Genomic DNA, 12,899 nt, shown 5'->3' with positions numbered 1-12,899 from the left:
CGACATTTCTCTTTATGGTATTCTGCACAATGTTAGGGTGCTGTTATGTTAGTGTCTTCTTTCTATGGCACCAGGAATATAAAAATACCACTTAAAGAGGGGAAATATAACAAGCAATGTTCAAAGAAGCATATGCTTTCAGATCATTCGGAATAGAAGATGCTCGTTGATTTAACAAATAGGAGTTTGAAGTACATAAACTGGCCTTAAGACTGGAGATCAATGAGCGTTTTAGGTGGCACTTTATTCAATAGCGCAGCCATGGAATAAATGAATTTCTCAGTACCGAATAGAAATAGAACAAATGATGATGTCCACAAAGAGCATTAAAAGAGAACCCTATCTTTCACTGCTTCTACTTCTCTTCAAATGCCCCATCTGAATGAAAGCAATACCAATCAACCTATTACTAACGAGTATAGCTTGCAATACTGATCTTCTGAAGCTCACAGAACATGCAGTGACATACACGATGAACCTTCTCAACAGTGTTATTGTAATAACAGCTACATTGACAAACAATAAATGAAATGGAGGTGCCTCTGTCCCAAGGATAGTTGTTTTATGTGAGTAGACACTTATTGTATCGTATGCTTTATGATCTACAAAACGTCAGAACAATGAAATCATTAGTTCATAGTCATCATATGTAATTCCTCGAGAAAAGTAATTTGTAAGGAATATCATTCATGAAAAAAAAATTCACCTAGTGGAAGGCAACAATCTTGGTGACAGGAGTCTATAATGGTGGAGGTGGAGATTGGTAATAGTATGGTCGAGGAGGAGAAGGAGATGGAGGAGGTGGGGAGCTGTAGTGGTATGGTTGTGGTGGGGAAGGAGATGGAGGTGGTGGAGACTTGTAGTAGTAGGGAGGTGGAGGTGAAGGGGATGGCGGGGGAGGAGACTTGTAGTAGTAGGGAGGTGGGGGTGAAGGTGAGGGTGGTGGGGGTGACTTGTAGTAATAAGGAGGTGGAGGTGAAGGGGATGGTGGAGGAGGTGATTTGTAGTAGTATGGGGGAGGAGCAGAGGGTGACGGTGGAGGTGGGGACTTGTAGTAGTAGGGAGGAGGAGGGGAAGGTGATGGTGGAGGTGATGGTGAGGGTGGCGGAGGAGATTTGTAGTAATAAGGAGGAGGAGGAGATGGTGAAGGAGGGGGTGGAGACTTGTAGTAGTAGGGAGGCGGGGGTGAAGGTGAGGGCGGCGGAGGAGACTTGTAGTAGTAGGGAGGCGGGAGTGAAGGTGAGGGCGGTGGAGGAGACTTGTAGTAGTAGGGAGGTGGGGGTGAAGGTGAAGGTGATGGGGGAGGAGGAGACTTGTAATAGTATGGTGGAGGTGGTGAAGGAGATGGTGGGGGAGGTGGGGGAGGAGACTTGTAATAGTAAGGAGGTGGTGGTGAAGGTGAGGGTGGGGGAGGAGACTTGTAGTAGTAGGGAGGTGGGGGTGAATGCGATGGTGGAGGATGAGACTTGTAGTAGTATGGTGGAGGTGGTGAAGGAGATGGCGGAGGAGGAGATTTGTAGTAGTAGGGAGGTGGGGGTGAAGGGGATGGCGGGGGAGGAGACTTGTAATAGTAGGGAGGTGGGGGTGAAGGTGAGGGTGGGGGAGGAGACTTGTAGTAGTATGGTGGAGGGGGTGAAGGAGATGGCGGGGGAGGAGACTTGTAGTAGTATGGTGGAGGGGGTGAAGGGGACGGTGAGGGAGGAGACTTGTAGTAGTAGGGAGGTGGGGGTGAAGGTGAGGGTGGAGGAGGAGATTTGTAGTAGTATGGTGGAGGAGAATATGGTGATGGAGGAGGTGGTGACTTGTAGTAATAAGGTGGTGGAGGTGAAGGGGATGGAGGAGGAGGTGATTTGTAGTAGTATGGGGGAGGAGGAGAGGGTGATGGTGGAGGTGGAGACTTGTAGTAGTAGGGAGGAGGGGAAGGTGATGGAGGAGGTGGGGACTTGTAGTAGTATGGTGGTGGAGGTGATGGTGAGGGTGGGGGAGGAGACTTGTAGTAGTAGGGAGGTGGGGGTGAAGGTGATGGTGGTGGAGGAGACTTGTAATAGTATGGTGGAGGGGGTGAAGGAGATGGTGGGGGAGGAGATCTGTAGTAGTAGGGAGGTGGGGCTGAAGGTGATGGTGGAGGAGGAGACTTGTAGTAGTATGGTGGAGGGGGTGAAGGAGATGGTGGGGGAGGAGACTTGTAGTAGTAGGGAGGTGGGGGTGAAGGGGATGGTGGGGGAGGAGACTTGTAGTAGTAGGGAGGTGGGGGTGAAGGTGAGGGTGGTGGGGGTGACTTGTAGTAATAAGGAGGTGGAGGTGAAGGGGATGGAGGAGGAGGTGATTTGTAGTAGTATGGGGGAGGAGGAGAGGGTGATGGTGGAGGTGGGGACTTGTAGTAGTAGGGAGAAGGAGGGGAAGGTGATGGTGGAGGTGGGGACTTGTAGTAGTATGGTGGTGGAGGTGATGGTGAGGGTGGTGGAGGATACTTGTAGTAATAAGGAGGAGGAGATGGTGAAGGAGGGGGTGGAGACTTGTAGTAATAGGGAAGAGGAGATGGTGAGGGAGGTGGTGGAGACTTGTAGTAGTAAGGGGGTGGAGGAGATGGCGACGGAGGGGGTGGAGACTTGTAGTAATAGGGAGGAGGAGATGGTGTTGGTGGGGGTGGAGACTTGTAGTAGTAAGGAGGAGGAGGAGATGGTGAGGGAGGGGGCGGAGACTTGTAGTAGTATGGTGGAGGTGGAGATGGTGAGGGAGGGGGAGGTGACTTGTAGTAGTAGGGTGGTGGAGGCGAGGGGGATGGAGGAGGAGGTGACTTGTAGTAGTAGGGTGGTGGAGGTGAGGGGGATGGTGGAGGTGGTGATTTGTAGTAATAAGGAGGTGGTGGTGAAGGGGATGGAGGAGGAGGTGACTTGTAGTAGTATGGGGGAGGAGGAGAAGGTGATGGTGGTGGTGGAGGAGAGGGTGATGGGGGAGGAGGGGACTTGTAGTAGTATGGTGGAGACTTGTCTTCATATTCACTCAAAATACGACCCCCCTCTACATTTGCAGAAGCAGCATTGCTGATGCTGGCAATGAATCCCACCAGTAGCACTGTAAAAAGCCGGGGGCAGAGGCTAGTGCCTCTTCCCCTTTCAAACTCCACCATGTCTACCTCTCTCGAGCCAAAACAACAGAATAAAATGCCTGTCAAGCTCGAATTCCTCCCGCAGAGGAGCACAGAAGCCCCTATCTGATATCCAAAACAAACGCAAGCAAGTGTTTATATAGCAGAAATCATTAGCCGGCCCAAGCGACATTTGACATTCATTTTGACAGTATCGCAGCAAACTCACCAGTCTATCAAACAAACTAAGTTACAAGCCATAAAAAATGTATTTACAGTCTCAAGCAATGTATCCATTTGCGGAAACATAACTAATTAATTAATAACCAGTGGCACGATGTTTTTGTCCATGCCTAAGCATTTAACTAGTGTTACCTACGGTCACCATTCTTTCAGCCCAACTCACCCGGCGTCTTCAGAGCAGCCGCCCATATTACAATTGTCTATCATGTAGTGATTCGTTTCATTTTATATACTTTGACCCTTGAAATGTGCAGCAGATTCATTCCAGCAGACGCCTTCTCAATCTGCAGGAAAGTTGCAGATTTATTTTATATACTTTGGCCTAATCATCACATGTTCTCTGTTCTCCGTGACTACGTGCAGCGTAATCATCGACTTATTAATATTCGAATATGGTACTTTGTTGTGCGAATTTGACATTATATATATAGAGTACGAAGAAAAGTCCTCTGAAGTATGTTCCATGTGTTCTAATATTTTTGACTTAGTTTTTCAAAAGGAATAGAATCTTTTTAGAAACTTAGAAAACGATGAGAACAGGAATAAATAATTGATCGGAGTAATATATAAAAAACAAAATAAAAAAATAAAAAGTTAAACAAAGTTATTTAGGTAGAAATCTTATAGTTATATGATGTAATAGATGTATGGATGTAATTTGTAATATGTTAAAAAAAAAGGAATGATGAGACAAATGATTTGTTGATACAAGTAGGTAGCATATTAATGATGCTAAGATAATGTTTCTAGAGTTCGGTTAGATTGATATTTTAATTTGAATCTTTAATGAATCGATCTAGGTCACTTTGTCTAAATTGTTGATTAGAAACTAAGCAAGAAATGACATTACTAAGAATCAAGACTAGCCCCTAGAAGTAAGCGTGTATGGATCAAATAAGGCTCAAGTTGTGTGCCATCTTTTTAGCATAAACTACATCATCATATCATACACTTGTCATTACGTAACTTAGGATAATTAGGTCATAGTATGTCAATAACAAAGGGGGAAAAATCAAGGTATGTTATGTTCATCATTAGATTTTACCCCCACTTTGAGTTGCATGTGTGCTACTATGAGGATTCATGTCAAAGTAAAAACAAGCAAATAACATGGAAGATAATTAAAACATGTAAAAAATGCATATTTATGGATGCAAATGTCGATTCTTGGTATATGTTTCATCAAAATGAGTATCGCATCTTAGAAACATGCAAAAATAGAAAAGGAAGTCAACAAGTGGCATCATATAGGAATTTAAAATGGTATTATGTTGTCTACAATCAAAAGAAAAGAAAAAAGAGAGAAGAGGTGAGAGATATTGTACCTGTAGAGAAACAAGGATGGTGCGTAGTAACAACATCAATAGGTATTGCTTTGGAAAAAACAAGAGTAATGTGGTACAATTTAAAAATGACATATGATTATGTGGTAGTCTACCATACTCAAGAAAACTAAATGTGACCCTGTAAGATCTTCCTCGAATTAGTTACATGCAATTTAATGCAATTATTTTGAAGTGAAGTAAACATATGTAAAAGGATTTAATCTTAGGAAGAATTATATTCATTTATGCAAGTACAAATAGGATCATGTGACATCATAAAAATATTCTAAGGTTTGCTCATGGAAGCACATATATTGTGAGATAGTAAGGTGTCCTCAATTTTTCTCCCAAATGTAACTAAAATTAGCCTTGACCATTATACAAAAGATCTTATAATCACATACAAGTGCGAGATATCACTAAGATAAGCAATAGGAAAAAAATAATAATCTCCATAGACATGTTATTGTTGTTACATAGTGTGAGATATCACCAAGATAAGCAATAGGAAAGCAATATAATCTCCATAGACATATTATTGTTGTTCCATAGTGTGAGATATCAGCAAGATAAGCAATAGGAAAAAAAATAATCTCCATAGACATGTAATTGTTGTTACGTGAAGTTGCACCTTGTTGAAGTAGGTCCAACATGAAAGGAAAGCAAAGGAGCGGAAACAACCTCCGAATGTAAACCCCCAAGGAGAGTGAATGCAAATTTATTTGCAAACCCCTAAATAGCGTTACAGATGAAAGAAAAATACACAAATAAATCTCAGATTTAACATAAACACATGACACAGAAGATATAATGTGGGAAAACCCTTTCAAGAAAAAACCCACTACACCAAAGCACAAATCTATTATATTACAGTAAAAAGCTATTACAAACAATACGCAGTGTCTATGCTCTTGTAGGTGTCTTCAACTATGATATCTAATTCCAGAATATTTCTGGCAGCATAACGACATCTTTCAAAATTACTCCACTATCTTTCTCTTTTACAACACATTGTATTTATATAGTTTACAATACAAAAGAAAACTGCTTCTCAAAAGCGTCCACATTCAATGTATCTACAACATATTTATAGAAACTTCCTTTTTGTACAACTCTTTCATAAATAATATTTAATACAAACATTATTTATTCCACAAATGCAAGGTGTCCAAGAAAATCAAGCCTTTCTGCCAAAAAATAGAACTTTCTATTTTGCTCCAAGTCTATCCATGTGGAAGATTTGGTCTTGCTGAAAATATTTCTAAAAACGTGCACAAGAAAAGAAAACAAAACTACGTAGCCATTTGTCACAAAGGGAGAGATTTGAAGAGCTTCAAGTAAAATTTCTTCTCAAATTTCCTACTTTGTGACAAGTGTCACAATACTGCTTCCTCCTCAACGCTTGTTTCTTGCACTTTGGAAAATTATATTATAACATTAAATTAATTAAAAACAACACGTAGGACCAATTAAATAATTAATTAAACACCACTTGGGACTCCTAAAGTTGAGGCACCTTAATCCCAATAATCTCCCACTTGACAAAGACCTTACAAGAGTCATCATATCACAGTTTAGGTCCCAAGGCCCATTGAACTGAGACACCACTTGAACTTCTCAGTGCTCACTGGCTTTGTCAATGCATCAACAACTTTCACCAATTTGTCAACTTTTTCTAACTTTACTTTTCCATCTTCCACCATATCACGGACAAAATGAAACTACACATCAATGTGCTTTGTTCTGACATGGAAAGTAGGATTCTTTCCCAAGCAAATGACACTCTGGCTATCACAATAGATAGTGATATGTCCTGCATCAAAAACAATGTCCGAACATAGTCTCTTAAGCCAAACGACCTCTTTGCAAGCATGAGTAGCTGCCATGTACTCAACTTCAGTTGTGGATAAAGCGACCACAACTTGTTGCTTGCTCATCCAACTTATTGCACCACCAAACATCATGAACAAATATCCACTGGTTGATCTTTTGCTATCAATGTCACCCACCCAATCAGAGTCAACATACCCACGAATACTCAAGGAATGTCGAGGTCTCGTAGGATTACCATGGAAACATAAGGAATACTCAGAAGTATCCTGCAAATATCCAAACACTTTCTTCACCACATCCCAATGCACTCGTTCAGGATTGGCCATAAATTGACTAAGGATTCCCATTGCTTGTGCAATGTCTGTCCTCGTACAGACCATAGCATACATCAAGCTACCAATATCACTTGCATAAGGAACTCTAGTCATGTCCTCCATCTCGGTAGGAGACTTTGGACAGTCTTCCACATAAAGCTTCATCCCTCGTAGAACAAGAACAACTAACTGTCTTCAATCTGTCATGTTGAATCTCTCCAACACAGAGTTCACATACTTTCTCTAGCTGATCCAAAGCTTTCTGTGAGCTCTATCTCTTTTGATCTCCATTCCCAAAATATATTTTGTTGCACCTAGATCTTTATCTCAAACTGTGCTAAAAACTAAGACCTCAAATCTAAAATCATTATCTTCCCATTCGAACAACATATCATCCACATGACAACACATAGGTGTCAAATTTTTGGTACCACATCCTAGGAGATTGCTTAAGACCATAAAGAGTTTTCTTTAGCTTGCATACCAGATTCTCTTTACCTTTCTCCACAAAGTGCTCTAGTTGTGACATGTAAACCTTCTCCTCCAAAATACCATGAAGGAAAGTTGTCTTCACATCCATTTGCTCAACTTCCAAATCAAGAACTATTGCGAGAGATAACAAAGTCAAATGGATATCATCTTAGCTATAGGAGAGAATATCTCCCCATAATCAATTCCCTCCACTTGGGAATATCCTTTTGTGACCAACTGTGCCTTGTACTTTCCAACACTGCCATCAAGACCCAGTTTCTTCTTGAGCACCCATTTACAACCAATGGGTTTACGTCCCTGAGGCAAAGGTACTAGATCCCATGTCACATTCTTCTTCAATGCAACCATCTCTTCATTAATGGCTCCCATCCAGGAATCTGCATCATGCATACCCATTGCCTCTCTGACAGTCCTAGGCTCGTCAATATTAGCAATCAAAGCAAAGGTACAACTAGAATCTAACAATGAATAACTAAACCTTTCTGGTGAATATCTGTATCTTTCAGGTTGTTGCCTATCATGCGTAGACCTCCTCATAGACAGAGGTTGAGGATCTTGTTCCTCTTCTAAACTCATTGAGCTACTAGAGCTCTCCTCATTATCAAGTCCCATAGGAATACGTAGTTCAACTCTCTCAGGAGTGGGTGGAATCTGAACTACCTCCTTATGTTTCTCTTCCTTCTCTGGCTACAAATCTACTATGGAAGGTTTCAACTCTCTAAAGATTACACTCCTACTATAGAGAACCTTCTCTACAACTGGATCCCAGAGCTTGTACCCCTTCACACCGATACCATAACAGATGAAGATACACTTAAGTGCCTTGTTCTTCAATTTAGATCTCTTTTCATTAGGCACATGAGCATATGCCTCACAACCAAAGACTCTAAGATGTCCCATCAAGGGCTTTTTACCAAACCATGCTTCCATAGGGGTCTTTTCAACAAGTGCCGATTTAGGAGATCTATTTATTAGATAACATGCAATGGCTACTGTCTCAGCCCAAAACTTTTGTTGCAATGGCTACTGTCTCAGCCCAAAACTTTTGTTCAAGGTCGACACTACTCATCATACTCCTAGCCCTCTCCATCGGTGTTCTATTCATCCTCTCTGCAGCTTCATTTTGTTGTGGTGTATATAGATGTCTTATGTCTTTCAATCTCGTGGTCCTTACAAAACCTATCGAACTTAGCAGAACAAAACTCACCACCATTATCCATCCTCAAACACTTGATTTTCCTACCAGTTTGATTTTCAACCAAGGACTTAAATTCCTTAAGCCGACTGGAAACTTCATATTTACCTCTAAGGAAATAAACAAATGTCCTTCTAGAATATTCATCTATGAAAGATACAAAGTACACAGATCTATTTAAAGAAAGCACATTAACGAGACCAAATACATCAGAATGAACATAGTCCAAAACCTTAGAAGATTTTGAGAACTGCAATAAAAAGAAATACGATTTTGTTTTCCATATATGCAATCTTTACAAAAGTAGAACTCGAGATTACAATCATCAAGGCCTTCAACAAGGCTCTTATTTTTCAAGGCTCGTAGGCGCTTTTCACCTATGTGGCCAAGTCTTTGGTTCCACAGCATTGTCTTCTCAGATGGGAGCTTCATCTCCAAATCATTAGCACCCTTAGGTACCTAGAAAGTACAACCATCGGATGTTGATACAACAGTCTTCTTCTTTGCTTGATATGATGGTGAGGATGAAGAATCCAAAGCCCTTTTCTTTGACTTCACAAAAGTGCTATTGTACTGAACCATGCATGCATCCATCTTATACAAAGTGCCTAACCGAACACCCTTAGAAAGCACCATAAAACCTTTGGTCATCTTGCATCAATCTTGCGAGAAAACAATCTGCACTCCCACATCACTCAACTTGCTAACTGAAAGAAGGTTTCGTGTCAAACTAGGAATGTGCAGTACACCATCAATCCCCTTCACTCTACCATTAGGGAATTAGGTCTTGACTCTTCCATGACCAACAATTTTTAGGTGAGAGTCATCACCCAAGTACACCTTCCCACCATCATATTCTTCATACTTTGAGAACCAATCCCCATGTGAGGTCATGTGGAAAGAATCCCCCATGTCAATCAACAATACATCTTCTGATGCATAGGTTGCCAAGGCAGCGACAAGAGCATCTGCATCATCTTGAGAGGATCAATCGAAATCAAAATCAGAGGCTTTCTTGTTTTTCTTTTTCTTCTCCTCTTTCCAATCTTTCCAGAAATGACAAGATTTGTCGCAGTTCCAACACTTAGCCTTGGACTTTTTACCAAGAGACTTTGATCTCTCCAGAGACTTAGATTTGCCTTTCTTGGCCTTCTTCTTGCCTTTCTTTGTTGATCTACCACGAGCAACAAGGGCCTCCTTAGCCATCTCAGAAGACTTTCTCTACATTTCTTCAGATAATAATGAAGCAACCACATCTTCCATCTTGAAAGTGGTCATTGTGCTTCCAACAGCCATGACCAGGTGGTCCTAAGAATCATGCAAAGAACATAATAGGAGCATGCAACATTCTTGATCATGAATTTTTACTCCAACAAATTTTAGTTGGACAATTAGCATGTTGAATGCATTTAAGTGATCTCTGCAACAGATCCTCCTTCCTCCATTCTTAGAGAATACAACTTCTTTCTCATAAAAAGTTTATTTACCAAGGATTTCCCTTGATAAATATCATCACTTACTTTTTCCAAAGCTCAACTACAACCTTCTCCTCATGAACATTCAAGAGAACAGAGTAAACCAAACAAAGTCTTATCAGACCGTTAGCTTTCTGATCCATTGTATCCCAAACATCTTGGGCTATAGTTTGAGGTTTTTGACCAGATATTATAGCCCAAAGGTCTTTGTCAACGAGCATGTCCTCCATTTTGAGTTTCCACAACTCAAAATCTCCGCCATTGAATTTATCCATTTCAATCCTTCTAGATGTGCTTGCCATCTTAAATCTGCAACTGGGTTAAGAAACCTCTACCTGCAAAAACTCCCACTAAAAAGGATATGCACAAAAAACCCTACAACACACCAAGGATAACAAAGCTGGCCAGGCTCTAATACCAATTGAAAGGAAAGAAGAGGAGCAGAAATAACCTTCCTAATGCAAACCCCGAAGGAGAGTGAATACAAATTTATTTGCAAACCCCTGAATAGCATTACAAATGAAAGAAAAATACACAAATAAATTTCAGATTTAACATAAACACAACATAGAAGATTTAATGTGGGAAAACCTTTTAGGAAAAAACCCACCACTCCAAAGCATAGATCAATCGTATTATAGTAAAAAGCTTCTACAAACAATATGCAGAGTCTATGCTCTTGCAGGTGTCTTCAACTGTGATATCTAATTCCAGAATATTTCTGACAGCTTAACGACGTCTTTCGAAATTACTTCACTATCTTTCTCTTTGACAACATATTGTATTTATAGAGTTTACAATGCAAAAGGAAACTGCTTCTCAAAAGTGTCCACATTCAGTGTATTTACAACATATTTCTAGAAACTTCCTTTTTGCACAACTATTTCATAAAATCTTCCACATTCAATATATCTATAAAAGTGTTTACAACACATTGTATTTATAGAGTTTACAATGCAAAAATAAATTGCTTCTCAAAAGTGTCCACATTCAATGTATCTACTAACATATTACTAGAAAATTCCTTTTTGCACAACTCTTTCATAGATAATATTTAATACAAATATTATTTATTCCACAAATGCAAGGTGTCCAAGAAAATCAAGCCTTTTTGCCAAAAAACAAAAATTTCTATTTTGCTAAGTCTATCCATGTGGAAGATTTGATCCCGCTGAAAATATTTCAAAAAACGTGTCGCAAAGGGGGAGATTTTAAGAGCTTCAAAGAAAATTTCTTCTCAAAGTTCCCATCTTGTGACAAGTATCACAATTCCGCTTCCTCCTCAACACTTGTTGCTTGCACTTTGGGAATTTATAACATTAAATTAATTAAAAACAACACATAGGACCAGTTAAATAATTAATTAAAAACCACTTGGGACTCCTAAGGTTGTTGCACCATAATCCCAACATAGCATTCTAATGACACAACGCGATTGATCTTATATGTGGCACTCTTGTTCAGATCAGACCTCTGGAGAAGGCTAAATTCCTCTCTAATGTAAATGCACTAGTCTTGGCCCAACCTAGCATTGAATAGCCCTAGACTAATCTTACAACTTACAAATTATAAAATGAAAAGGAAGGAGAAAGAGAAAAGAAGAAAACAAAGGGGTGGTGATGCACCTAGATGAAAAATGTGTCTTCCTACTCACAATAGCATATAAAAGTGGCTAGAAAACCAAAAGAACCCAATTATCTATCTTACTAGCTTCTAGAGGGATATATGGAGGCTTTACTGTGACCTAGAGTACTAAAAGGGAAGATATGATCCTTGATTAGCACTTGCAAACAAGATTAACACACACAACCATAGAAGCAACAAAATATTCATCCAAACATGAAGGTAATGAAGATCACATAACACATCGAAAGGAGGAGAGGTGAAAAATGATAGTTCTATTCATTTAAAGACTGTTGGCAATATGCTGGATTTGGTTAAGTGTTGTCATTGATGTCAACACTGTATCCCAGTTGGATATGGTTCTGCTATCTCAATTGGACCTATCCCGGTTAGACTTGGTGTTTATCTTGGTTTTGGCTATGATTCTAAGATGGTATGATCAGAACCCTAGTTTCAGTTTTGGATGATTATTCAGGATGGTTATATGCTTGTCATATTCTATTGGTTCATGATTTGGTGCTTCGAAAGCTATTGCTTATGTTCCCGGTTGGTAGTTAGCTCTATCGGTTAGCTCTACTGGTTAGCTTTACCGGTTAGCGATGTTTGATGATATGGTTAGGTGATTTTGGTCTGGCTTATGGAAATGGTTTCTTATGTGTTGAAGGTGTTTCTTGATTGTGTCCCAATTGTTTGGTGGCTTCGCATTGGCTGGCGTGCTGATATGGTGGTCCTATTTGGATTCGGTTAGATATTCTGTGTTATTGGATTGAGGGTTTCTACCAGTTGGTGAAACATGTTTGAGATTGATCTTAGCATGATTTCCGGTGGATATAATTGTTTGGGAATTTGTTTTAGGTTCATGCTATGTAATGTAAATCATAATATTGGTCTGGTGATATAGTGTAATGTAATTTTTGTAATTATGGGTTTATGGGCTTAGGGTTTAGCTAACCTTGTCATAAGGTTGATGATATGTATTGGCAGGTGAATTATTCATGTAATATGTCATGTATGAGATTGATGGTTATGTCTGCATTATCAGAGGAAGGTTTATGTGTGACTAAGTGATATATCATTCGACATAAGGTTTTTGGTGTTGCAGGGCAGACATCTGTGCTTAATCGGAACTGTATCAAGCATTAGGAGATCCTACTTTCACAGTTCATTCTTTCTGGATTGTAGTCTAATGCTTTTGTAAGTCAATGAGAGTTCTCTTTTGTGATGAGCAGTGAGCTCTAGGTGGTTGGCTTGATTGCAAGTGCAATCCCCATTGTAATTATTTCACATACTGTTGCAGAAGTATTATCTGAT

General features: G+C 40.0%; 1 protein-coding gene across 1 annotated transcript; it reads right to left on the bottom strand.

Annotated features, from left to right (window-relative positions):
• Positions 1-332: 332 nt before the first annotated feature.
• Positions 333-3,359, bottom strand: LOC131061141 (extensin-2-like). Its single transcript, XM_057994647.2, has 2 exons — positions 707-3,359; positions 333-602 (listed from the first exon to the last, which is right to left on the bottom strand). Exon 1 carries the CDS (start codon positions 3,128-3,130, stop codon positions 740-742), a length of 2,391 nt encoding a protein of 796 aa, XP_057850630.2. The 5' UTR covers positions 3,131-3,359; the 3' UTR covers positions 333-602; positions 707-739.
• Between the last annotated feature and the right edge of the window lie 9,540 nt (positions 3,360-12,899).

This window comes from Cryptomeria japonica, chromosome 4, assembly GCF_030272615.1.
Source record: "Cryptomeria japonica chromosome 4, Sugi_1.0, whole genome shotgun sequence".
Taxonomy (NCBI): domain Eukaryota; kingdom Viridiplantae; phylum Streptophyta; class Pinopsida; order Cupressales; family Cupressaceae; genus Cryptomeria; species Cryptomeria japonica.
Note: the sequence above shows the minus strand (reverse complement) of the source record. Positions and strands in the feature narration are given on the sequence as shown.

What these genes read in the sequence shown, in the direction of transcription:
- LOC131061141 (XM_057994647.2), bottom strand. Translation starts at nt 3,130, where the DNA reads ATGGTGGAGTTTGAAAGGGGAAGAGGCACTAGCCTCTGCCCCCGGCTT.